Source organism: Pongo abelii, chromosome 9 (assembly GCF_028885655.2).
Source record: "Pongo abelii isolate AG06213 chromosome 9, NHGRI_mPonAbe1-v2.0_pri, whole genome shotgun sequence".
In the NCBI taxonomy this organism is placed as follows: Eukaryota; Metazoa; Chordata; class Mammalia; order Primates; family Hominidae; genus Pongo; species Pongo abelii.
The window spans coordinates 19,394,822-19,417,912 of NC_071994.2; the positions used below are offsets into that span (position 1 = coordinate 19,394,822).

The 23,091-nt window shown below is 43.1% G+C and overlaps 2 protein-coding genes across 12 annotated transcripts in view; both read left to right on the top strand.

Moving 5' to 3' along the window:
* Window positions 1–8,753, top strand: part of FNBP4 (formin binding protein 4) — a 49,932-nt gene extending 41,179 nt beyond the window's left edge. For 3 of the 4 annotated variants that reach the window (XM_024255129.3, XM_024255131.2, XM_054525742.2), the window contains exons 13-17: window positions 1,703–2,013; window positions 2,308–2,452; window positions 3,173–3,513; window positions 6,349–6,506; window positions 7,758–8,753. In XM_024255129.3, the coding sequence (XP_024110897.1) occupies window positions 1,703–2,013; window positions 2,308–2,452; window positions 3,173–3,513; window positions 6,349–6,506; window positions 7,758–7,848 (1,046 nt within the window). In that variant the 3' untranslated portion in view covers window positions 7,849–8,753. Of the gene's footprint in view, window positions 1–1,702; window positions 2,014–2,307; window positions 2,453–3,172; window positions 3,514–6,348; window positions 6,507–7,757 lie in introns of those variants that run through there. The other variant, XM_054525743.2, reaches the window with a different exon arrangement.
* Window positions 8,754–9,312: 559 nt separating this feature from the next.
* Window positions 9,313–23,091, top strand: part of AGBL2 (AGBL carboxypeptidase 2) — a 61,200-nt gene continuing 47,421 nt past the window's right edge. For 3 of the 8 annotated variants that reach the window (XM_054525747.2, XM_054525746.2, XM_054525749.2), the window contains exons 1-5: window positions 9,320–10,642; window positions 10,913–10,976; window positions 14,757–14,891; window positions 19,242–19,295; window positions 20,445–20,630. In XM_054525747.2, coding sequence (XP_054381722.1) covers window positions 10,610–10,642; window positions 10,913–10,976; window positions 14,757–14,891; window positions 19,242–19,295; window positions 20,445–20,630 — 472 coding nt within the window. In that variant the 5' untranslated portion in view covers window positions 9,320–10,609. Of the gene's footprint in view, window positions 10,643–10,912; window positions 10,977–11,113; window positions 11,186–14,756; window positions 14,892–19,241; window positions 19,296–20,444; window positions 20,631–23,091 lie in introns of all 8 variants that reach the window. The other 5 variants (XM_054525745.2, XM_054525744.2, XM_054525751.2 and 2 more) reach the window with 5 other exon arrangements.

The window sequence follows — 23,091 nt, forward strand, 5'->3', positions numbered from 1 at the left end:
TAAAAAGTAAAACTACTCTATTCGTGACCAGCTTGGGCAACATAGTGAGACTGTGTCTTTAAAAAAAATAAAAATAAAAAATTAGCAGGTGTGATGATGCACACCTGTAGTCCTAGCAATTCGGGAGGCTGAGGTAAAAGATCGCTTGAGCCAAGTGTTTGAGGTTAGAATGAGCTATGATCGCACCGCCTACACTCCAGCCTGGGCAACAGAGCAAGACCCAAATGGCTCATGGTTGCTTTGTTTGTTTTACTTTGTTGAGTGCCAGTGTCTATTTTGAGCAAAGCAGTGTAAATGGCCTTCTTGCCCTAGAGTCTTTCATAATTGAGCCTTATTTAATCTACCACTTTTGACCATGAAATTTAACAGGTGACTTCTTCTGGGTATCTACTCCAGGTGAAGTGATATTTTTTTTGACTGAGATGTCTAAAGCTCTTGGATTCCTGGTATTTCACCAGGACATCTTAGTAAAACAGGAAGTATCAGATGAGGAATCAGACTTGAGTTCTAGCTCTGGTCTGGCCACTAACATTGATATGATCTTGGGCAAGTTAGTTCCTGCCTGGGTTTCATTACCTTTAACTGAGGAGGTTGAAATAGATGATTTCTCATGTCTCTTCTACTCCTAAATTCTATGATTTTAGGGAGAAAATCCCCTTCAACATTCCTGGGATATATATCTAATAGTCCCATATATTGTGAAACTTCCCTATTGACGATAAAGAGGGCTGGGGAAGGCTACAAGTAAGTATATCCTATTTTCTCTAATCTTTAAAGGTTTTCCCAGCAGAGAAAAGACAGTAATCAATGATGGCTTTTACAAAATTTGAGGAAAGCTGATCCTGCAACTTTTCAGCTGCAATTTCGTAATGTAGACTTCAGCAACAGCAATTTCAAAACCTCTGCAGTTTTAAAAAATCTGAGTTACATACTTTGAAGATTTATCTTCCTAAATTTCTCTTTTATCGCAAAAGTAAAAATTGCCGTCCCTAACTTGTGTCTCTGTGATTTCACAAATGAATGTAATGTATGCAAGGGTGTGAAGGAATGATATAGTTGACAGTAGCACCTTGCAAATGGATTTTTTAAATTTAGTAACCCAAATTAAACACAATGGGTAGAACTTTCCTGAGTATTTTTAATGAATACTCTGGGTTGTCTTTACTTGCTTTGTCTAGCTCACTAAAAAATAAAGTATGTGGAATAATTATTGCAGGTGCACATTATTCACTCACTCCTTCACTTTTGAAATAGACTCCAGACTATTACCTTTTATTTGTGTATGTTGAAGCTTGTGAGTGTTTGAAATCAAAAACTTCAAACTACAGATTCAGATGACTGCATTTCTCATTGAGTTGATCTAATATTCTTCTACTCATCCATAAATATGGACCCAAAGGACAAGTATAATACAGATGGGGAAGGTGCTATGAAGTTCATAAATTTATCTTGCCATGGAAGTCATTTCTGAACTGAGTTGTTGAATATTTTAGCGATATCAGTATAGAATAGATGCCTGTGGGCCAAATTTTTTTCAAGGAAGGAGCCACTCCCTGCTGTTTGACACCACATTCTGTATTGTTTTGTACACTGTGCTAGGTTCCTATAAATGTTTATCTTACTGACCAGTTGAACATTTCTATGAATATAAGCCAGGGAGTTTTTTTGTTGCTTTTTCCCTGACTCTTACCTGTTTTCATAGGTTCTCTTTGTAAAGAATCCTTTTCTGGTCAAGTTTCTTCTTCATCACTCATGCCACTTACTCCATTCTGGACCCTCCTTCAGTCAAATGTTCCTGTGCTTCAACCTCCATTACCCTTGGAAATGCCACCACCCCCACCTCCACCTCCAGAATCACCTCCACCCCCTCCTCCACCACCTCCTCCTGCGGAAGATGGTGAGATCCAGGAGGTAGAGATGGAGGATGAGGGAAGTGAGGAGCCCCCTGCCCCAGGAACAGAGGAAGATACCCCTTTGAAACCTTCAGCACAAACCACAGTTGTAACTAGCCAGGTAAGTAATTCCCTTTGGCATTCTGAGTGATTTTGAGGACTGGAACATGATTGACACCATGTTTTATTTTAGAAGCATATGTTTAAAGGCCGGGCACGGTGGCTCACACCTATATCCTAGCCCTTTGGGAGGTCGAAGCAGGAGGATTGCTTAAGCCCAGGAGGCTGCAATGAGTCATGATCTCACCACTGCAGCTTGTGCAACAGAATGAGAGCCTGTCTCAGAAAAGGAGGTGGGAGCGGGCCATGTTTAACCATGGCCTTCAGCCACTGATTACAAATGTTTGTGTTTCAGAGTTCAGTTGATTCCACCATCTCTAGTTCTTCTTCCACTAAAGGAATAAAGAGAAAAGCTACAGAAATTAGTACTGCAGTGGTTCAGAGGTCAGCTACCATTGGCAGTTCTCCAGTTCTCTATAGCCAGTCAGCTATAGCTACAGGTAATTGTGAATAGAGCGTGGTTTTTCCTCAATGTATTGTTTCTTTTCTTCTCAGCATTAGATGCCATAAAAACTAAAGAAATGTTAAAGGCTCTTGATTGCAAAGACTGTCAGTATGCATTTATTTTACTCAAAAACAAAAAAAAAAAAAAAAACTTTTAACAGTTTAGCTGACCGTGCACAGTGGCTCACGCCTATAATCCCAGCACTTCGGGAGGCTGAGGCAAACAGATTGATTGAGCTCAGGAGTTGGAGACCAGCCTGGGCAACATGGCAAAAGCCTGTCTACAAAAAAGACAAAACATAGCCAGGCATGGTAGTCTGCACCTGTAGTCCCGGCTACTCAGGAGACTGAGGTGGGAGGATCACTTGAGCCCTGGAGGTTGAGGCTGCAGTGAGCTGTGATCACACTGCTATACTTCATCCAGTCTGGGTGACAGAGCAAAACTCTGTCTCAAAAACACAAAAAACGTTCAGCACATATCCTTCCAGATTGTCTTTCGTATATTTGTGTACATTGGTGATTTTGATGTTTAGGTAGTTTAATGCCAAGGTATTCAAAATTAATATATTTTGCTACTAGCAAATATGGCTATGTTTTTTAGAAAAGGATATATTGGAATCATTTTTTATGTGATCTAATCCCCACTTCTCTTTTCATTGCATCTGTTCTTGTCATGAGGTCCTTTTTATAGTATCATTTTATGTTTTCTGTGTTAGGTCACCAGGCAGCAGGGATTGGAAACCAGGCAACAGGAGTTGGACATCAGACAATACCAGTTAGCCATCCAGCAGCAGGAATGGGTCATCAGGCCAGAGGAATGAGCCTGCAGTCAAATTACCTTGGACTAGCGGCAGCACCTGCAATTATGAGTTATGCAGAATGTTCTGTCCCAATTGGAGTGACTGCTCCCTCATTGCAGCCAGTTCAGGCCCGAGGTGCTGTGCCTACCACTGCCATTATAGAACCACCACCACCACCTCCTCCTCCTCCTCCACCACCACCACCAGCTCCCAAAATGCCACCACCTGAAAAGACAAAAAAAGGAAAGAAAGACAAGGTATAATAAATTTCCCTTTTTAAAATTTTATTTTTAAAAATTTTATTGAGGTTATATTCACATAACATAAAATTAACCATTTTCAGGCTGGGCACTGTAGCTCATGCCTGTAATCCCAGCACTTTGGGAGGCCGAGGCAGGCAGATCACTTGAGGTCAGGAGTTCGAGACCAGCCTGCCCAACATGGTGAAACCCCCCCATCTCTACTAAAAATACAAAAATTAGCCGGGCCTGGTGGCACGCACCTGTAATCCCTGCTACTTGGGAGGCTGAGGCAGGAGAATCGCTTGAACCCAGGAGGCAGAGGTTGCAGTGAGCCAGGATCACAGCACTGCACTCCAGCCTGGGTGACAGAGCAAGACTCCATCTCAAAAAAAAAAGAAGAAAAGAAATTGAAATGTCCAGCTTACTTTCTCAGTGCGGGGACCTTATTTAAGAAATCTGTTTGTCTCAAGTACTGGGAGGAGAATCAGCTTGGGCCCCCATACCTAGTCCTCACATGAGTACAGTAGTCAGTCATGTCAACTCCTACTTGTTGAACCAGCATCACCCAGACAGGTCTTCAAACATACAACTGCTTCTCTTAAAAAACAGGGATAAGCTATTAAAGAGGCTGAGGCGGGAGCGTCGCTTGAACCTGGGAGGCTGAGGTTGCAGTGAACTGAGATCACACCACTGCATTCCAGCCTGGGTGACAAGAGTGAAACTTTGTCTTAAAAAAAAAAAAAACAGGGATTAAAAATTGGTTTTATCAATACCTAATATATTTGTCAGATACTCTGCCTAGGGGCTTAGGATTTAGTAGTAAATCAAACAGACCAAAAAAAAAAACCCTCTGCTTTTGTAGAACCTTTCTTCTGGCAGGGGGTGGCTTGGGAGTAGATAAGGGAAAAATACATCTGATAAATTTTTTTTTTCCCCTTTTTTTTGAGTCGGAGACACCCGCCACCACCCCCAGCTAATATGGCAGTTTGCTTTGTTGGTCTTTCCAGCTTTATTGTTTAGCTTTTTTTTTTTTTTTTAAATCATTTGATAGGAACGCCGCATCTATTTAAAATTTGAAAATGGGAACGCTGTAATTCTGAGGAGGTGAGATAAAGGCAATATTTTGAATTGTATAGGGTAGGGAGGTTAAAGGAAATTTATATGACCTGATTTTATAAAATACCACATTTACAAATACCACCTTTTGAAACGGAGTCTCAAAAAAAGGGGCAAAAAAACTATATGTTTATTATAGACAATTTAGACAATGAAGGTAAGCAAAAAGAAAAATAAAATATTATACCATTATACCTTCTCTTAGAACTAACTGTATCATTGATTTATTTTGGCGGGGGGAAGGGAGACAGAGTCTCTGTCACCCAGGCTGGTGTGCAGTGGCATGCTCTCAGCTCACTGCAACCTCTGCCTCCCAGTTCAAGCACTTCTCATGCTTCAGTCTCCTGAGTAGCTGGGACTACAGGCATGTGCACCACCATGCCAAGCTAATTTTTGTATTTTTTATATTTTTAGTAGAGATGGGTTTTTGTCATGTTGGCCAGGCTGGTCTCAAACTCCTGGCCTCAAGTGATCCACCCACTTTGGCCTCCCAAAGTGCTGAGATTACAGGTGTGACCCACCATGCCTGGCCTCATTGATGTTTTATTTTATTTTATTTTATTTATTTATTTATTTTTTGAAACGGAGTCTTGCTCTGTCGCCCAGGCTGAAGTGCAGAGTAGCTGGGACTACAGGCACCCACCACCACGCCTGGCTAATGTTTTGTATTTTTAGTAGAGATGGGGTTTCACCGTGTTAGCTAGGATGGTCTCGATCTCCTGACCTTGTGATCCGCCCGCCTTGGCCTCCCAAAGTGATTACAGGCATGAGCCACCATGCCCGGCCAATATTTTTAAAAATCTGTTTGCTTTTTTTCATATTTAATTATGGCTATTTATTTATTTGAGATAGAGTCTCGCTGTGTCGCCCAGGCTGCAATGCAATAGTGCAATCTTGGCTCACTGCAAACTCTGACTCCCGGGTTCAAGCGATTCTCCTGCCTCAGCCTCCCAAGTAGCTGGGACTACAGTCGCCCACCGCCACCACCCCCGGCTAATATGGCAGTTTGCTTTGTTGATCTTTACAGCTTTATTTTTTAGCTTTTTTTTTTTTTTTTTTTTTTTTTAATCACTTGGGAGGAACACTGCATCTATTTAAAATTTGAAAACGGGAACACTGTAATTCTGAGACGCGATAAAGGCAATATTTTGAATTGCATAGGATAGGGAGGTTAAAGGAAGTTTATATGACCTGATTTTATAAAATACCGCATTTACAAAGCTTTATAGATTTTTTTTTTTTTTTTTTTTTTTTTGAGATGGAGTCTCCCTCCGTAGCCCAGGCTGGAGTGCAGTGGTGATCTCGGCTCACTGCAAGATCCGCCTCCCGGGTTCATGCCATTCTCCTATCTCAACCTTCCGAGTAGCTGGGACTACAGGCACCCGCCACCACGCCTGGCTAATTTTTTGCATTTTTAGTAGAGACAGGGTTTCACCGTGTTAGCCAGGATGGTCTCGATCTCCTGACCTCTTAATCCGCCCGCCTCGGCCTCCCAAAGTGCTGGGATTACAGGCTTGAGCCACCGTGCCCAGCCTGCTTTATAGATTTTTAACCAAGCCTTTTCGTTTATAGTTGGTAAGAAATTTATGGCAAGAACTTAGAATGGTATTTACTTTCTTTTTTAAAGTGTGCATATTCTTTAGAACTGGGAAAAGGATCCTGACCTCCATTGTAGAGGACTCTTATCCTTATTTTATGTTTTCTATTCCTTTTGACCTTTAACCTTTGTTACAGGCAAAGAAGAGTAAGACCAAAATGCCATCTTTGGTAAAAAAGTGGCAGAGTATCCAGCGTGAGTTAGATGAAGAGGACAATTCTAGTTCCAGTGAAGAGGATCGGGAATCAACTGCACAGAAGCGAATTGAAGAGTGGAAACAGCAGCAGCTGGTTAGGTAAAAGAAAAGGAAACACAGATGAGATGGGGTTTTGGCGTAGGTTGAGACCTACTATGAGATTGAGTAGGTTGTGGTTGTTATAGATGCATTAGAATAGACATATTCTTAAAATCACAGGTTTTAAATTTATCTAAAAGTTTCTAATTTATAAACATGTTTAATTCCTTATAGAAATTATGGTCTAGCCTTTTTTCAAAATCAGAAACAACAGAGTTGTAATACTTTGTCCAGTTGATTGTTGGTCTTAGGCAAAGGCCTGTCTTAACTCTCAGTACATCATTTACTATCTAGATCCAGTGGACCCTTTTATACACAAATACACACACACACACACATACACACATAACATATTAACTTATTTTACAAATAATTTACAGAATTAGAATAAAGTTTTTCCCCGTCCCTACATTTTAGTCAAGCAAGGTAGAATACAGAGCTACCTTCTCAATTGCACTTATTCTAGAATAGAAGTTAATGAGAGAGCATACCACACTAGGAACTAAATGAACCTCTTCTAGGTAAGAAAATCCTTCACTACCTTGCTTAACTCTAGAATAAAAGGATAGGGAGAACTGGCTTCAAGTAATTGCACCTCAGCCTCCCAGAGTGTTGGGAATACAAGTGTGAGCCACCACACTCAGGTCAGAAATATTTTTTATGATGAAAGCACATGTTGGGCCGGGCACGGTGGCTCACGCCTGTAATCCCAGCACCACGGTGGCTCACGCCTGTAATCCCAGCACTTTGGGAGGCCAAGGCAGTCAGATCACCTGTGGTTGGGAGTTCAAGACCAGCCTGACCAACATGGAGAAACCCTGTCTCTACTAAAAAAAAAAAAAAAAAAATTAGCCAGGCATGGTTGCGCATGCCTGTAATCCCAGCTACTCTGAGGGGAGGCTGAGGCAGGAGAATCGCTTGAACCTGGGAGGCAGAGGTTGCGGTGAGCCGAGATCGCACCATTGCACTCCAGCCTGGGCAACAAGAGCAAAATTCTGTCTCAGTCAATCAATAATAAATAAATAAATATGCACTTAGACATATACGTAAAACTGGGGGAGTGTTTGGTTGACCTATCAGAATGAAGAAGTTTGATGAAGAATATACTGATATTTGGCTGAGAAACAAAAGATTTTCATAAACATAGACGTGATCAGGTTTTTAATTTCAGTTAGATTTTTATTTGCTGGGAAATGAATACTTTTGTTAATTTTTCTTTCCACTAAAATAATCTGTATGTTGTTTTCACAGTGGCATGGCAGAGAGAAATGCTAATTTTGAAGCCCTTCCTGAGGATTGGAGAGCAAGGCTAAAGAGAAGGAAAATGGCTCCAAACACATAGTTTTTAAGTTTTTAAAACTTTTTTTGTATTATTATTTGTTTTGTGTTCAGTTCAAAGTCTTAACCAGTTTTATTGTCAAATAAACTATAAATGTTATGGGGGAGATCTTATAAATTTCCTGGGCAAGAGTGTATGCATACAAAGTTTTCACTTTTGTGAAATGTAATTTTTCTGTTTTGCAAAGGGATGAGGAGATTGGAATTGCTTTGACCATGCTGCCTTTAATCTCAAACTGGCAAACTTAGCATGTTAGGAATATTAACCTCATCAGTCTTGAAGAACATGTGGCTCATGAGTATAACACTTCTGTAGAGGACTCCCTGACAAAAGTGAAGAATTATCTTCTCCTCCAGAACAAGTGCAATTCAGAAGGCAGCTCTGCATTCTACCTTGCTTGACTGGAATTGTCTGAAGCTTTTTCTGGCCTCTCTTCTCTAGTCGGCTACCCCTGAAGTGCTGAGGTCTAAGTGGTTTACCTCATGCTGATAGATGGCCACACTCTTTAGAGTAGTTCTCATAAGTTCTAGAACTGGTAGCTCGGTCATTTCGTACACTAGGTGGCATACAGGCAGCAGCAGGTGTTCATATCCTTGATTTTGAGAATTTCCCCTCAAGTATGTGGCAGTAAATGCAACGAGACACTCTATGTATTAATGTCTCCATTGTCTTAACCCTGTTTCAAAACAAAATTCACCTCCTTTCTTTATGTGAATGTATTCTCCATAAAATTCCAGTATTTAAAACGCAGTTTACTGTTCTGTACTTCCTGTTGTATCACAATCAGGTAAAAGTCACTTTAAACTGAGGAAACGGCAAATTGTGTTTTAAAGCTCTTTGTATTTCTCCAGTTTCTGACCTTGTAAATTTGTATATATGCACTAATAAAGCTTTTTTTATAATCCTGATGGGTTATCCTTTTGCTTGTCAACGCCTGTTATTCTGATTATGTAACCAGGACTTGTTTTTTTTTTCTAAGCATATACAATGCAAGGTGCAAACATTTAAGAACAGCTTTCAAGAAAAAGAGCAGCAGATCTTGAATGGGGAGTGGTGAGGCCAGTTTAGACAAACAGGCTTCTAGTCCCAGATGGTGCTGTGTGATCAAAGTTTTGGGGTCTAATATTATCTATAATATCTAGATTGGTTAATAGCCATATTAGATAACATTTGACCTACTTGATTCCTGGCAGTGATGTAATATGGTTAACATTTCAGAAAAAAGGTGCTTTATAGCTTTTTTCCCCCACTGATAAAACAGATACGGTTATGTTCATATATAGTTAACCAAAGACACATGTTTGAATTTTATTGTAGTATTTTTGTTGTTGTTGTTGGGTTTTTTTTTTTTTTTTTTTTTTTTTTTTTTGGAGACACAATTTCGCTCTTGTTGCCCAGGCTGGAGTGCAATGGCACAATCTCGGCTCACCGCAACCTCCGCCTCCCAGGTTCAACCTCCCGAGTAGCTGGGATTACAGGCATGCGCCACCACACCTGGCTAATTTTGTATTTTTAGTAGAGATGGGGTTTTTCCATGTTGGTCAGGCTAGTTTCCAACTCCCGACCTCCTAAAGCTCTGGGATTACAGGCAAGAGCCACCGCGCCCGGCCTGGAGTATATTTCTATGCATATAATTGATTTTTTAAGCCTAATCAAAAGGTGTGATTTGAATTTGCTAGCTTTGTTTCTTAAGATTTTCAGTGTAGAAGGTAATTTTTCCTTTCTAGCTGTGCAGTGGAGAGAATGTTAAGGTGAAAAGGAGAGAAGCAGCAGCTCTCTTAGAGCAAAGTATGCATAACAATTATCTAAAGCCAACAGCAAACGAGCTTGGAAGTATGTTGAAGGCTACTGGCATCTTACTCATCAATGCGGTTTCGATTCCCAGATTGGGGCTGTGATGTATGAGGGGAAGAAAGCCGCTGCCCGCCATACATATTGCATACCTTCCCGGGATCCCCGCTCCCTCCTTGGGGGCGGGGCCTAGCTAGCTCCCCGGAAGCGCCCGACCGCCCCGCCCTTTCTCCGCTTCCTGCTCTCGGTTGCTAGGCTACCCGGGCCCTCACAGAAGGCGGTGTCGGGCGGGTGCAGCGAGTTTGTCCCCTTGCCCGCACACTGCTTGGCCTCTGTACCTAAGTGCGGTAGCCGCCTGCCTCGCTGGAGCTTTTCTGCCGCACCCATCCGTGCTGCTTGGGACGGGCCGGGGCGCAAAGGCGGTCGCACCCATCGCTCTGCTCTTCTGGGAAGTTTCTGCCCTCCTTCCTCCCTCCTACCCTTAGGAAACCCCGTCACCACCTGCCCCAGACCAGGTTCCTCTGAACCCTAAATTCAATCTTCAGGGCCCACTCTCCCAACCCCCTGACCTTTTTCCATCGGCACCTACCGAGACGACTTCGTCGCGTGCTCCCATTCCCCATTTCTTTCACTTTCCTGTGGCGAGCATCTCCCTTCTCAGGGAAAGGGAAGCATGGGGCTAGCACCTTGGGAAGAAGAGGCGGGAAGATACGCCGCCTTCCCTGTCTCAGGTGCACCTCTGGCCTCGGCGTGACCACCTTGTTTAGCTGAGGAGAAGCTGGGTTGGCAGGGTTTTCTGAAGTCAAGAGGGAGCTGGGGTGCGCCCGGCGAGGTATTGGCAGTTTTTTCACTTGTCGTCTTCTGGCTTTGTAGCTTCTCGTGTGTAATCAGCTGCCTATTTGGAAATTGGGCAGGTTTTGCGACTGGATGCTGATGTCACTGACTAGTTTTCAGCCTACCATCCAGAAGTAACATGTTCCCAGCCTTGGAAACGCACCTAAAGCAGGTCGGTACACAACACGGAAAACCACAGAAATTTCTTCGGGGAACTCCATTTCTTCGGGAACTCCACAGAAATCTGCTACTAGATGAGAAGGGATGTTCTGGTGGCATCTTTTCTCAGCTGGAGATCTTGATCCCCGCGATAGAATAATTCGCATGGAATGCAGCTCGCTTGTTTTAGTCTAGTCCTATGCAACAACGCTCCTGTACTTTTTGTTGACTCTATTATGGTTTGAAAACATTATCTTGACTGAAGTGGCCTTTCCTTTCACAGACTATTCCTGATCCTTATGAAGACTTTATGTACCGTCACCTCCAATATTATGGCTACTTTAAAGGTAATACCATATTCTTATCTAGTATCACCTTTCCTGGACTCAAGAGGGAAATTGCTTCGTTAGCTGGGAGGGTTGCACTTGGGTAGACTAATAAATAATTTGCATTGACAAATAAATACTTTTTCCTCTACCATTAGTGAAAAGTACTTCCTTTCCCCATTGATCTGCGGGTCACCTCTGTCAAGTAGACAGCATCACTTAATACAAAGGTCTGTTTCTGGGCTCTCTATTCCATTGGTCTGTTTGTCTATCCTTTACCAATATCACTGTCTCTTAATTACTATATGGCATTAAAGTAGTCTTTATCTGGAAAGACATGTCTTCCCACCTTGTTCTTCAGAAGTGTCACGGCTATTCTTGAGTCTTTGCCTTACTATATAAATTTTACAATTGGCGGCCTGGCACGGTGGCTCACACCTGTAATCCCTGCACTTTGGGAGGGCGAGATGGGCGGAGCACGAGGTAAGGAGATCGAGACCATCCTGGCTAACATGGTGAAAACCCGTCTCTACTAAAAATACAAAAAAATTAGCCGGGCGTGGTGGTGGGTGCCCGTAGTCCCGGCCACTCGGAAGGCTGAGGCAGGAGAATGGCGTGAACCTGGGAGGCGGAGCTTGCAGTGAGCCGAGATCAAGCCACTGCACTCCAGCCTGGGCGACAGAGCGAGACTCCGTCTCAAAAAAAATAAACAAATAAAAATTAAAAAAAATAAATTTTACAATTGGCTTATGACATTTTATTTTATTTTATTTTATTTTTTATTTATTTTGAGATGAAGTCTCACCCTGTCGCCCAGGCTGGAGTGCAGTGGCACGATCTCTGCTCACTGCAACCTCTGCCTTCCAGGTTCAAGAGATTCTCCTGCCTCAGCCTCCTGAGTAGCTGGGATTACAGGCACGAGCCACCACGCCCGGGTAATTTTTGTTTCTTTTTTTTTTTTTTTGAGATGGAGTCTCACTCTTTTCACCCAGGCTGGAGTGCAATGGCGCAATCTCAGCTCACTGCAACCTCCACCTCCTGGGTTCAAGAGATTCTCCTGCCTCAGCCTCCCAAGTAGCTGGGATTACAGGCGCCCACCACCACTCCCAGCTAATTTTTTTGTGTATTTGTAGTAGAGACGGGGTTTCAACATGTTGGCCAGGCTGGTCTTGAACTCCTGACCTCAGGTGATCCACCTGCCTAGGCCTCCCAAAGTGGTGGGATTACAGACGTGAGCTACCGCACCCTGCGTTTTTTTTATTTTTGAGATGGAGTTACGCTCTTGTTGCCCAGGCTGGAGTGCAGTGGTGCAATCTAGGCTTGCTGCAACTTCCACTTCCCGGGGTCAAGTGATTTTCCTGCCTCAGCCTCCCAAGTACCGAAGTAGCTGGGATTACAGGCGTGCACCACCATGCTTGGCTAATTTTGTATTTTTAGTAGAAACAGTTTCACCATGTTGGCCAGGCTGGTCTCAAACTGACCTCAGGTGATCCACCCGCCTCGGCCTCCCAAAATGCCAAGATTACAGGCATGAGCCACCGCGCTCGGCCTCATTTTGGTATTTTTAGTAGACACAGGGTTTCCTCATGTTGGCCAGGCTGTTCTCGAACTCCTGACCTAAGGTGATCCACCCACCTTGGCCTCCCAAAGTGCTGGGATTACAGGCGTGAGCCACTGTCCCCAGCCTGCTTATGACATTTTAAAAGATTATAGGAATTGCATTAAATTTGTAGATCAAATTTCACAAGAACTGGCAATTTTTCAACACTGGGTTCTCCAATCTATGACTATAATATATATCTCCATTTACTTAGGTCTTTAATGTCTCCCAATAAAGATTTATAGTTTTTAATAATACTTCATATTTTTATGCTATTATAAATGTTGATCTTCTTAAAATTTAATTTCCTAACTTTGTTACTGGTATATTGAAATAAAATGGAGTAATATTCATTGTATTAGTATTAATTTTATTTCTATCAAAGAATGTTGTTAAACTTTTTTATTAACTACATTAGTCCACCCTTATCTACAGGGGGGAGGTTCCAAGACCCCTGGATGGCCTGAAACCACTGATTAGTACTAAATCCAAATCACTGTCATTCAGAACAGACTTCTATCTTCCACCCACAAATTTAATGCATTTTCCACCATAACTAAGTACTTATGCACTGTGGCCATTACTTTTGCAATATGAAGTATGACAGCAAAACTATTATGATATTTATTTATTTATTTATTTATTTTTTAGATGGTCTGTTTCTTGCCTTGGCCGGAGTGCAATGTTGCAATCACAGCTCATTGCAGCCTTGACTTCCCAGACTTAAGCGATCCTCCTACCTCCCAACTAGAAGGGAACACAAGCACATGCCAGTACACCCAGCTAATTTAAAAATTTTTTTGTAGAGACATGGTCTTACTGTGTTCCTCAGGCTGGTCATTATAGAATTTTTTACTTTCCATACAAAGTCAAGAACTTCAGGCCGGGCGTGGTGGCTCACGCCTGTAATCCCAGCACTTTGGGAGGCCAAGGTGGGCAGATCACCTGAGGTCAGGAGTTCAAGACCAGCCTGGCCAACATGGCAAAACCCTACCTCTACTAAAAATACAAAAAATTAGCTGGGCATGGTGTTGCACGCCTGTAATCCCAGCTACTCAGAAGGCGGAGGCAGGAGAAACGCTTGAACCCGGGAGGCAGAGGTTGCAGTGAGCCGAGATTGCGCCACAGCACTCCAGGTTGTTGAAGTTTCAATACCCTCTTATAGGGAGAGAGACATTCAGGGAGGAGGTGTGTAGGCAATTGTGAAAGGTAGTAAATGATATTCAGGAGAAACGAATGAGCTCCAAAAACCATGTCCTGGGACAAAGTTCCTCTGAGCTCCGGGGAGGGTTGGCAAGCAAGTGAGGGGAGGAGCTTCACTGAAGAAAGGTTGTCTTATGCAAATAGTTGCCCAGGTAATCTCTGAGTTGCCCTCAGAATTGATGAAAAGTCTATCTGGGCGTCGCGACAATTTTTAGTCTCCTCTTTGGTGGTTCATCTTTACTAGTTATTTGATGAGATTCCTAGGGAAGGGGTCTTAAAACAACTGCTTTTCTTTTGGAAAGAAGTTTCCTTAGAAGGAATTCCAGAGAGGAGTCCCTTCCTGCTCTTGGGGTAGTGGGGAGACAGGAGAGGTCAGAAAGTCCTTGATTCTGAGGCATCTTCTAAGGCTTTTCTATTTTTTTTTAATTCATTTTTTCAACTTTTATTATAGATGAGAGGGTACATGTGCAGGTTTGTTACATGGGTAAATTGCATGTTTTTGAGGGTTGGAACCTTTTCTATGTTGAATTCAAAGTGTTCAGTATGCCAAAGTGCCAAACCTTTGGGCCGTAATTTTTTTTTCTTTTTTTTTTTTTTTTTGAGACAGGATCTCGCTCTGTCACTCAGGCTGGAGGGCAGTGGCCTCCACATCCCAGGCTCAAGCAACCCTCCCAGCCTTCGGCTATCATTTTCTGAGTTCCAGTACAGCCCTTGTAGCTTCAGAATCTTTCTGCCTGCCAAGTCCTTTCTCACTCCACTACACCAGGCTGCTTCTCAAGTCTCCTCTTTACATCCATTTCCTCAGCTGTAAGGTGGGGATAATTATGCTTCACCCACATAAGTTGGAATATGAAAGCTTTTTGAAAAATGCAGCGTATTCATTGCAAAGGGCAGTGGTGGTGGGTGGTGATAAAAGGAGTAGTGGTTTGGTATTGATCTAGATGTTAGAAGTGATGAGTCAGCCTTCCAGCAACTTTAATTAAACTGCCTATTTTTAGCTCAGAGAGGCAGTTTACCAAACTCTGCTACGCATCAGCATGTTCGGAAGAATAATCCTCAATACCTGTTGAATGGCTCTCTTGGGGAAAAAGATGATTTGATACCAGACACCCTGCAAAAGGAGAAGCTTTTATGTGAGTAACAATCAGTATGTGTGACCCCTAGAACCTCATTGCCTAGTAACTCCTCTGAGTATTCAGAAGAACCTGCTCTAACATGGGAGAGGCCAGGGAGCAGCCTTGGCCTCTGTTTCTAACACCATTCAAAACTTCTCTCTAAATCTACTTTGGATTACAGGTTTAAATCAAAATACCGTATTTTCTAGCCGGGCATGGTGATCACACCTGTAATCCCAGCACTTTGGGAGGCTGAGGTGGGAGGATCACTTGAGGTTAGGAGTTTGAGACCAGTCTGACCAGCATGGCAAAACCCCAGCTCTACTAAAAATATAAAAATTAGCCAGGTGTGATGACACACACCTGTAATCTCAGGACTTGGGAGGCTGAGGTGGGAGGATCACTTGAACCCAGGAGGCGGAGGTTGCAATGAGCCGAGGTTGGGCCACTGTACCCCGCCTGGGTGACAAAGTGAGATTCTGTCTCAAAAAAAAAAAAAAGAGTAATACGCCTGGCATGGTGGCTCACGCCTGTAATCCCAGCACTTTGGATTGCTGAGGCAGGCAGATCACTTGAGCTCAGGAGCTCGAGACCAGCCTGGGCAACATGGCAAAACTCTGTCTCTACAAAAACATACATAAATTAGCTGGGCGTGGTGGCAGGTGCCTGTGGTCCCAGCTACTGGGGAGGCTGAGGCAGGAGAATTGTGTGAACCTGGGAGGCGGAAGTTGCAGTGAGCTGAGATTGCGCCACTGCATTCCAGCCTGGGCAACAGAGGGAGACCCTGTCTCAAAAAAAAAAAAAAGTAATACATTGATTTTCACAGTTTGATAGATAATGCTTACTAAGGCTCTTTGCATAGGAGCAGTGGAAAACAGTTCTAGCTAGCTTACACAAAAAAATAATTTTTTGCAGAGACACAGGTTTCTTCTAAAATCCAAGGGGAGGAATCCAGTTGAACTTCTCCCTCAAACCAAACATTGATCCACCCCTCTTTTCTCTACAACCCCCCCGCTTATCCCCAACCTCCACCGCTACCCTTACACCCCCACCCTCACAGTCCCACCACCTCCCATCCAAGCTATCATCATTCAGCCTCCTAATTGGTCTCCTGGCTCCTCTTGTTCTGTGCTGCCCCACCCCCTCCAATCAATTTTCCACATAGCAGTGTTTTTTATATGCAAATCTGATTAGGTCCCTTTTTTACTTAAAACCTTTGAATGACACAAGATCTGAAAATACAATATTGTTTTGTTTTGTTTTGAGACGGAGTCTCACTCTTGTCGCCCAGGCTGGAAGTACAGTAGCACTATCTCAGCTCACTGCAACCTCTGCCTCCCGGGTTCAAGCTATTCTCCTGCCTCAGCCTCCTGAGTATCTGGGATTACAGGCGCCCACCACCACTCCCGGCTAATTTTTGTACTTTTAGTAGAGACGGTGTTACGCCATGTTAGCCAGGCTGGTCTCAAACTCCCAACCTCAGGTTATCGGCCCACCTCAGCCTCCCAAAGTGCTGGGATTACAGGTGCGAGCCAACACACCCGGCCAATATTGATAATTTTTTTTTTTTTTTTTTTTTTTTGAGACAGAGTCTTGCTCTGTGAAAAGGCTGGAGTGCAGTGGCTCCATCTCGGCTCACTACAACCTCGGCCTCCTGGCTTCAAGTGATTCTCCTGCCTCAGCCTCCCGAGTAGCTGGGACTACAGGCACACGCCACCATGCCCAGCTAATTTTTGTATTTCTAGTAGAGACGGGGTTTCACCATGTTGACCAGGATGGTCTTGATCTCTTGACCTCGTGACCCGCCTGCCTTGGCCTCCCAAAGTGCTGGGATTACAGGCATGAGCCACTGTGCCCAGCTGATAATTTTTAAAGGAAAAATTTAAACTTCTCTTTGGAAAAAATACCATTGATAAAGTCAAGGACAAACTAAAAAAAAAAAAATTGCAACAAATATGCCAAAGGGTTCATTTCCTTTACATATAACAGCTCTTTCAAATCAGTAAGTGTTAATAAAAGATGATTAGGCTGGGCACAGTGGCTCATGCCTGTAATCCCAGCACGTTGGGAGCCCAAGGTAGGCGGATCACCTGAGGTCAGGAGTTCGAAGCCAGCCTGGCCAATATGGTGAAACCCCGTCTCTACTAAAAATAGAAAAATTATCCCAGCGTGATGGCGCCCACCTGTAATCCCAGCTGCTCAGGAGGCTGAGGCAGGAGAGTCACTTGAACTTGGGAGGCAGAGGTTGCAGTGAGAGGAAATTGCACGACTGCACTCCAGCCTGGGTGACAGAGCGAGACTCCATCTCAAAAAAAAAAAAAAAAAAAAAAGATGACTAAAGCTGAACATGGTGGCAAATGCCTGTAGTCTCAGCCACTTGGGAGCCTGAGGCAGGAGGATCATTTGAACCCAGAATTGCCCAGGATTTTGAGTCCAGCCTGGGCAACATAGAGAGACCCTTTCTCTAAATAAACACAAACAAAAAAGATGACCAAATAGAAAAATGAGTAAAAGACATGAACAAGTAGTTCATGGAAAAACATAGTCAATAAGCATATGAAAGGATGCTCCACTACTAACTGAAAATGCAAATCAAAATAGCAAGTTACCATTTTTTTAAATTATGAGATTTGGGCAAAATTTTAAAGAAACTTATACGTAGTGTAGGTTAGGGTATGGGGGAACACACTTTCCTATACTGCTGTTGCCACTGTGAGTAAGTAGACTTTTAGGAAGGCAATTTGGCGATAGCTGGTGATACGGTTTGGCTGTGTCCCCACCCAAATCTCATCTTAAATTCCCACGTGTTGTGGGAGGGACCCGGTGGGAGGTAATTGAATCATGGGGGCAGGTTTTTTCCGTGCTGTCCTTGTGATAGTGAATAAGTCTCACAAGATCAGATGGTTCTATAAGGGGGAGTTTCCCTGCACAAGCTCTCTCTTGGCCTGGTGCCATCTATTTAAGACATGACTTGCTCCTCCTTGCCTTCTGCCATGATTGTGAGGCCTCCCCAGCCACGTGGAAGTGTAAGTCCATTAAACCTCTTTCTTTTGTAAATTGCCCAGTCTCGGGTATGTCTCTTTCAGCAGTGTGAAAATGGACTAACACAGCTGGGAAAGTTAAAACAGTAATTTACCCTTGATGTAGTATTTCCCTTTTCAGGTATGTATCTTATATGTTTGCTTACACCAGCCCAAAAGTTTCCTATATTCTGTGTGCTAAAGCTCCTGGCAGGGAGTAGAAAGGCACGATCTCTGCTCACTGCAACCTCCACCTTCCAGGTTAAAGCAATTCTCCTGCCTCAGCCTCCCTAGTAGCTAGGATTACAGGCACGTGCCACCATGCCTGGCTAATTTTTTTTTTTTTTTTTTTTTTTTTAGTAGAGACAGGGTTTCACCATATTGGCCAGGCTGGTCTCGAACTCCTGACCTCAAGTGATCCGCCTGCCTTGGCCTCCCAAAGTGCTGGGATTACAGGTGTGAGCCACCACGCCCAGCAACCCTGTCTTAAAAAAACAAAAGAGAAAGCCTTTTCATATAAGCACCAAAAACAAAACAAAACAAAAAACACTTTATTCTTTTGAGGCTGGACTCAAATTCCTGGGCTCAAGTAACCACAACCCAACCCCTACCCTGCAGCCTCCGGACTAGGTGGGACTATAGGCACACGCCACCTCTCCTTCTTTACCCCATTCTTTATAAGGGCACCTAGCATATTCAACAATTATTTATTATTTTTATTTATTTTTATTTTTATTTTTATTTATTTATTTTTTGAGACGGAGTCTTGCTCTGTGCCCCAGGCTGGAGTGCAGTGGCGCAATCTAGGCTCACTGCAAGCTCCGCTTCCTGGGTTCACGGCATTCTCCTGCCTCAGCCTCTGGAGTAGCTGGGACTACAGGCGCCCACCACCATGCCCAGCTAATCTTTTGTGTTTTTAGTAGAGACAGGATTTCACCATGTTAGCCAGGATGGTCTCGATCTCCTGACCTCGTGATCCACCCACCTCAGCCTCCCAAAGTGCTAGGATTACAGGCATGAGCCGCCCAGCCGGCCAGGCTGGTCTTGAACTCTCAACCTCAGGTAATCCGCCCGCCTCGGCCTCCCAAAGTGCTAGGATTACATGTGTGAGCTACCGCGCCCAAACTGCTTTATATTTCTTTAGTTATGAGTGACATTGTGCAGCTTTACTATCTTTTCAAATGTTTATTTCCTTTTATTTCCCCCATTAAAGTATGGGAGAAAGATTTAGATAGAAATGCAAGGGTCCAAAGTGGGCATAGGAAATGAGAAGGGATGGGGATAGCGGACAGAAGAAAAGAAGACAACGATCCCTGACACAAACGGTGCCTCCTCTTCCTCTTTCTAGGGCCTACCAGTTTATCTTCAGCTGTGCACAGACAGATAGAAGCCATCAACAGAGGTATTTCATGTCCTTCCAGACCAGAAAATTCAAGCTCCTTTTTTGGACTATGTCTTCATCACCTGCTGTTCCCACCAGACCTAAGAATTACCAGACAGGAATGGGATTCATGCCTGATGAGCACTGAAGGACCCTCAGCCTTTAGTTCCCCCTTTCATTTCCATTTTTTTCTTTTTTCCTCATTCCCTTTCTTCTTTTTCTTTCTTTTTTTTTTTTTTTTTTTTTTTTTTGACACAGACTTTCACTCTTTCCCGGGCTGGATGCAGTGGCGCAGCCTCAGCTCACTGCAACCTCCACCTCCCAGATTCAAGGATTCTCCTGCCTCAGCCTTCCTAGTAGCTGGGATTACAGGCATGTGCCACCAGGCCCAGCTAATTTTTGTGTTTTTAGTAGAGACAGGATTTCACCACGTTGGCCAGGCTGGTCTCGAACTCCTGAACTCAGATGATCCGCCCACCTCAGCCTCCCAAAGTTCTGGGATTACAGGCTTGAGCCACCACGCCTGGCCCCTCCTTTCTTTTTTATCTTCCTGAAAGCCTTTCTTTTCTTCCCTTTTTTTCTCATTCTTTCTTTTCCAAGAGCTCGTCCTCTCTTCTGCCCCATCTCACGCCTTCTCTCCCCTTCCTCTTTCCATCTTCTTTGTTTTATGTCTGTCTTTCCTTTGTATGGTTATATTATGGCCCTGAAATTTTATTTATAGATTATTTCACTATAGTTGATAAAAAAGAAGAAAAAAAGAATAAAGTTTTATGTAATTTTTTCTAAAATGCTAATGGATATATTGAAATTTCCTCTCTTGCCACTAGCTAAACAAAAATAATAAAACACATTAAGTAACTTCTTATTCATTGTAACCCACTGTTGAAATGTCTTGGACCATTAAATTTAATTTTTTAAAAAAAAGGTTTTTAATTTACCCTAAAGCTTTATATTTAAACATTTAATAGACTGTGCAGAATTTTAACATTTTATAATTTTGAACCTGTTATTCTGGACTAAATCTTCTTGAAGGAGAAACATGTCAGAGAATCATGTATCTGTGCTAACATTTTAATACAACGCTTAAAATAGTTTCACTGTTACAGATGAGCAGTAAAGTTCCCAAGGAGGAAAAGGAAGATGTTCACTTACTCTCGTTCCCTTTGGCAGATTCACATATGCTGAGTTTACCACATCTTAGGAGCAGACAGCTTCTTTATGATGAGTTGGATGAAGTAAACCCACGTCTTCGAGAACCCCAAGAGCTCTTTTCCATTTTGTCTACCAAAAGGCCACTGCAGGCTCCAAGATGGCCAATTGAATGTGAGGTCATCAAGGAAAACATTCATCATATTGGTAATATGACTTACGTGAATTAGTCTTGCTATTCTGCCTGACTTTTTTTTTGTTTTTTGAGACAAAGTCTCACTCTATTGCCCAGGCTGGAGTGCAATGGCGCGATCTTGGCTCACTGCAACCTCTGCCTCCCAGGTTCAAGGGATTCTCCTCCCTCAGCCTCCTACTGAGTAGCTGGGATTACAGGCGCACACCACCACGCCCAGCTAATTTTGCATTTTTAAGTAGAGACGGGGTTTCATCATGTGGGTAAGGCTAGTCTCGAACTCCTGACCTGGTGATCCGCCCACCTCGGCCTCCCAAAGTGCTGGGATTACAGGCATAAGCCACCAAGCCCGGCCTTCTGCCTGACTTTATTACAAGACCTGAGAATGTTAAGTTCTATGTGCTTAAGTATAAGGCAGGACAGAGTCAACATTTATTTATTTATTTATTTACTGAGACAGAGTCTCACTCTGTCACCCAGGCTGGAGTGCAGTGGCACGATCTCGACTCATGGCAACCCCCACCTCCCAGGTTCAGGTGATTCTCCTGCCTAAGCCCCCCAAGTAGCTGGGATTACAGATGCCTGGCCACCACGTCTGGCTAGTTTTTTTTTTTTTTTTTTTTTTTTTGAGACTGACTTTTGCTCTTGTTGCCCAGGCTAGAGTGCAATGGCATGAGCTCGGCTCACTGCAACCTCCACCTCACAGGTTCAAATGATTCTCCTGCCTCAGCCCCCTGAGTAGCTGGGATTACAGGCATGTGCCACCACACCTAGCTAATTTTGTATTTTTAGTAGAAACGGGGTTTCTCCATGTTGGTCAGTCTGGTCTCAAACTCCCAACCTCAGGTGATCCACCCGCCTCGGCCTCCCAAAGTGCTGGGATTACAGATGTGAGCCACCGCACCCGGCTAGTTTTTGTATTTTTATTAGAGTCAGCGTTCCTCCATGTTGGCCAGGCTGGTCTCAAACTCCTGACCCTAAGTGATCCACCCGCCTCGGCCTCCCAAAGTGCTGGGATTACAGGCATGAGCCACTGCACTTAGCCTAGAGTCAACATTTATTAACTCACCCTGAAAAAATTAAACTGTGAGAAACTGATATAAACTCACCAAAATCAAGTTACACTAATGTGTAAACTAGAATGCTTCTGAGTTTTCCAGAATGGGAGGATACCTTCCTAGAAGCCAAAATATATAAATACTGAAATCTGTTTTCTAGATTAACCTGTTTCAGTGGTTTTTTTCTTTTCTTTTTCTTTTATTGGAGAGAGGGCATAGCATCTTATCTAAAAATACAGAGGTGCTACCCTGTCTCAGTATTAATGTGTTTGGTTGTGTGGTATTTTTACCAGTCTTGGTATAATTGAAGACTACATATATCACAACATAGTTTTTACAGTTTTTAATTAAATATAAAATTAATTTAATTTTATATTTTGAGTTTATTGGAGTTTTCTTGTCGGAATGGTGGAGACTTTTTTATGACATTATAGGTCTTACCTGTGAGCTCTTGGAGCAAGTACAATCTTCTGCATCCATTTTATGGATTAAGCATTTATGGAATTGGGTTGCCTTAGAAAGTGGGGACTTCTCTAATTACCAGAACAAGTCTAGCAAACATCATGTATGTCTCTGCTTTATACTACTGGATAAACAACTGGATGTTCCTTTTTTTTTTTTTTTTTCTGAGACGGAGTCTTGCTCTGTCACCCAGGCTAGAGTGCAATGGCTCCATCTCGGCTCACTGCAACCTCCGCCTCCTGGGTTCAAGCGATTCTCCTGCCTCAGCCTCTGGAGTAGTTGGGATTACAGACACCCACCACCGCACCCAGCTAATTTTTGTATTTTTAGTACAGACGAGGTTTCACCATCTTGGCCAGGCTGGTCTCGAACTCCTGACCTCATGACCCACCCGCCTCGGCCTCCCAAAGTGCTGGGATACAGCCGTGAGCCACTGCACCCAGCTGGATGTTCCTCATTTTCTGTGTCTCTGCTTTATAATATTCATTCATATGTGTTGTTATATGCTAAGTACAGTGCTTGGTGCTAGAGATAATAGTGATGAGCAAAGTGGAGAGTTCATGGACACAGAGTTCATGAACTAGTGGGGAAGTTAAACATTTTACCAGACAATTGCATAGTGCTTGGTCCCTCTGAGCATACCTAACCCAGCTTAGAGATCAACATAAGTTTTCAAAAGGAGTTGACATCTAAGCTGAGATCTAAAGGATGAGTTCGAAATGATCCAATTAAGAGGGTCAAAGAAAAGAATTTCAGTTGGAAGAAACAGAAAAAGAGCATGGCATGCTTGGGCAACCATAGAACATTGAGCATTAAAAACAAGAGATGAGTCTGAAAATATAGGGAAAAAATAAAAGTGGAGTTTATTTGACTTTATGTTTTATTTTAATTTAATATTTTATTTTTGAGACAGGGTCTTGTTCTGTCACTCAGGCTGTAGTGCAGTGGTGCAATC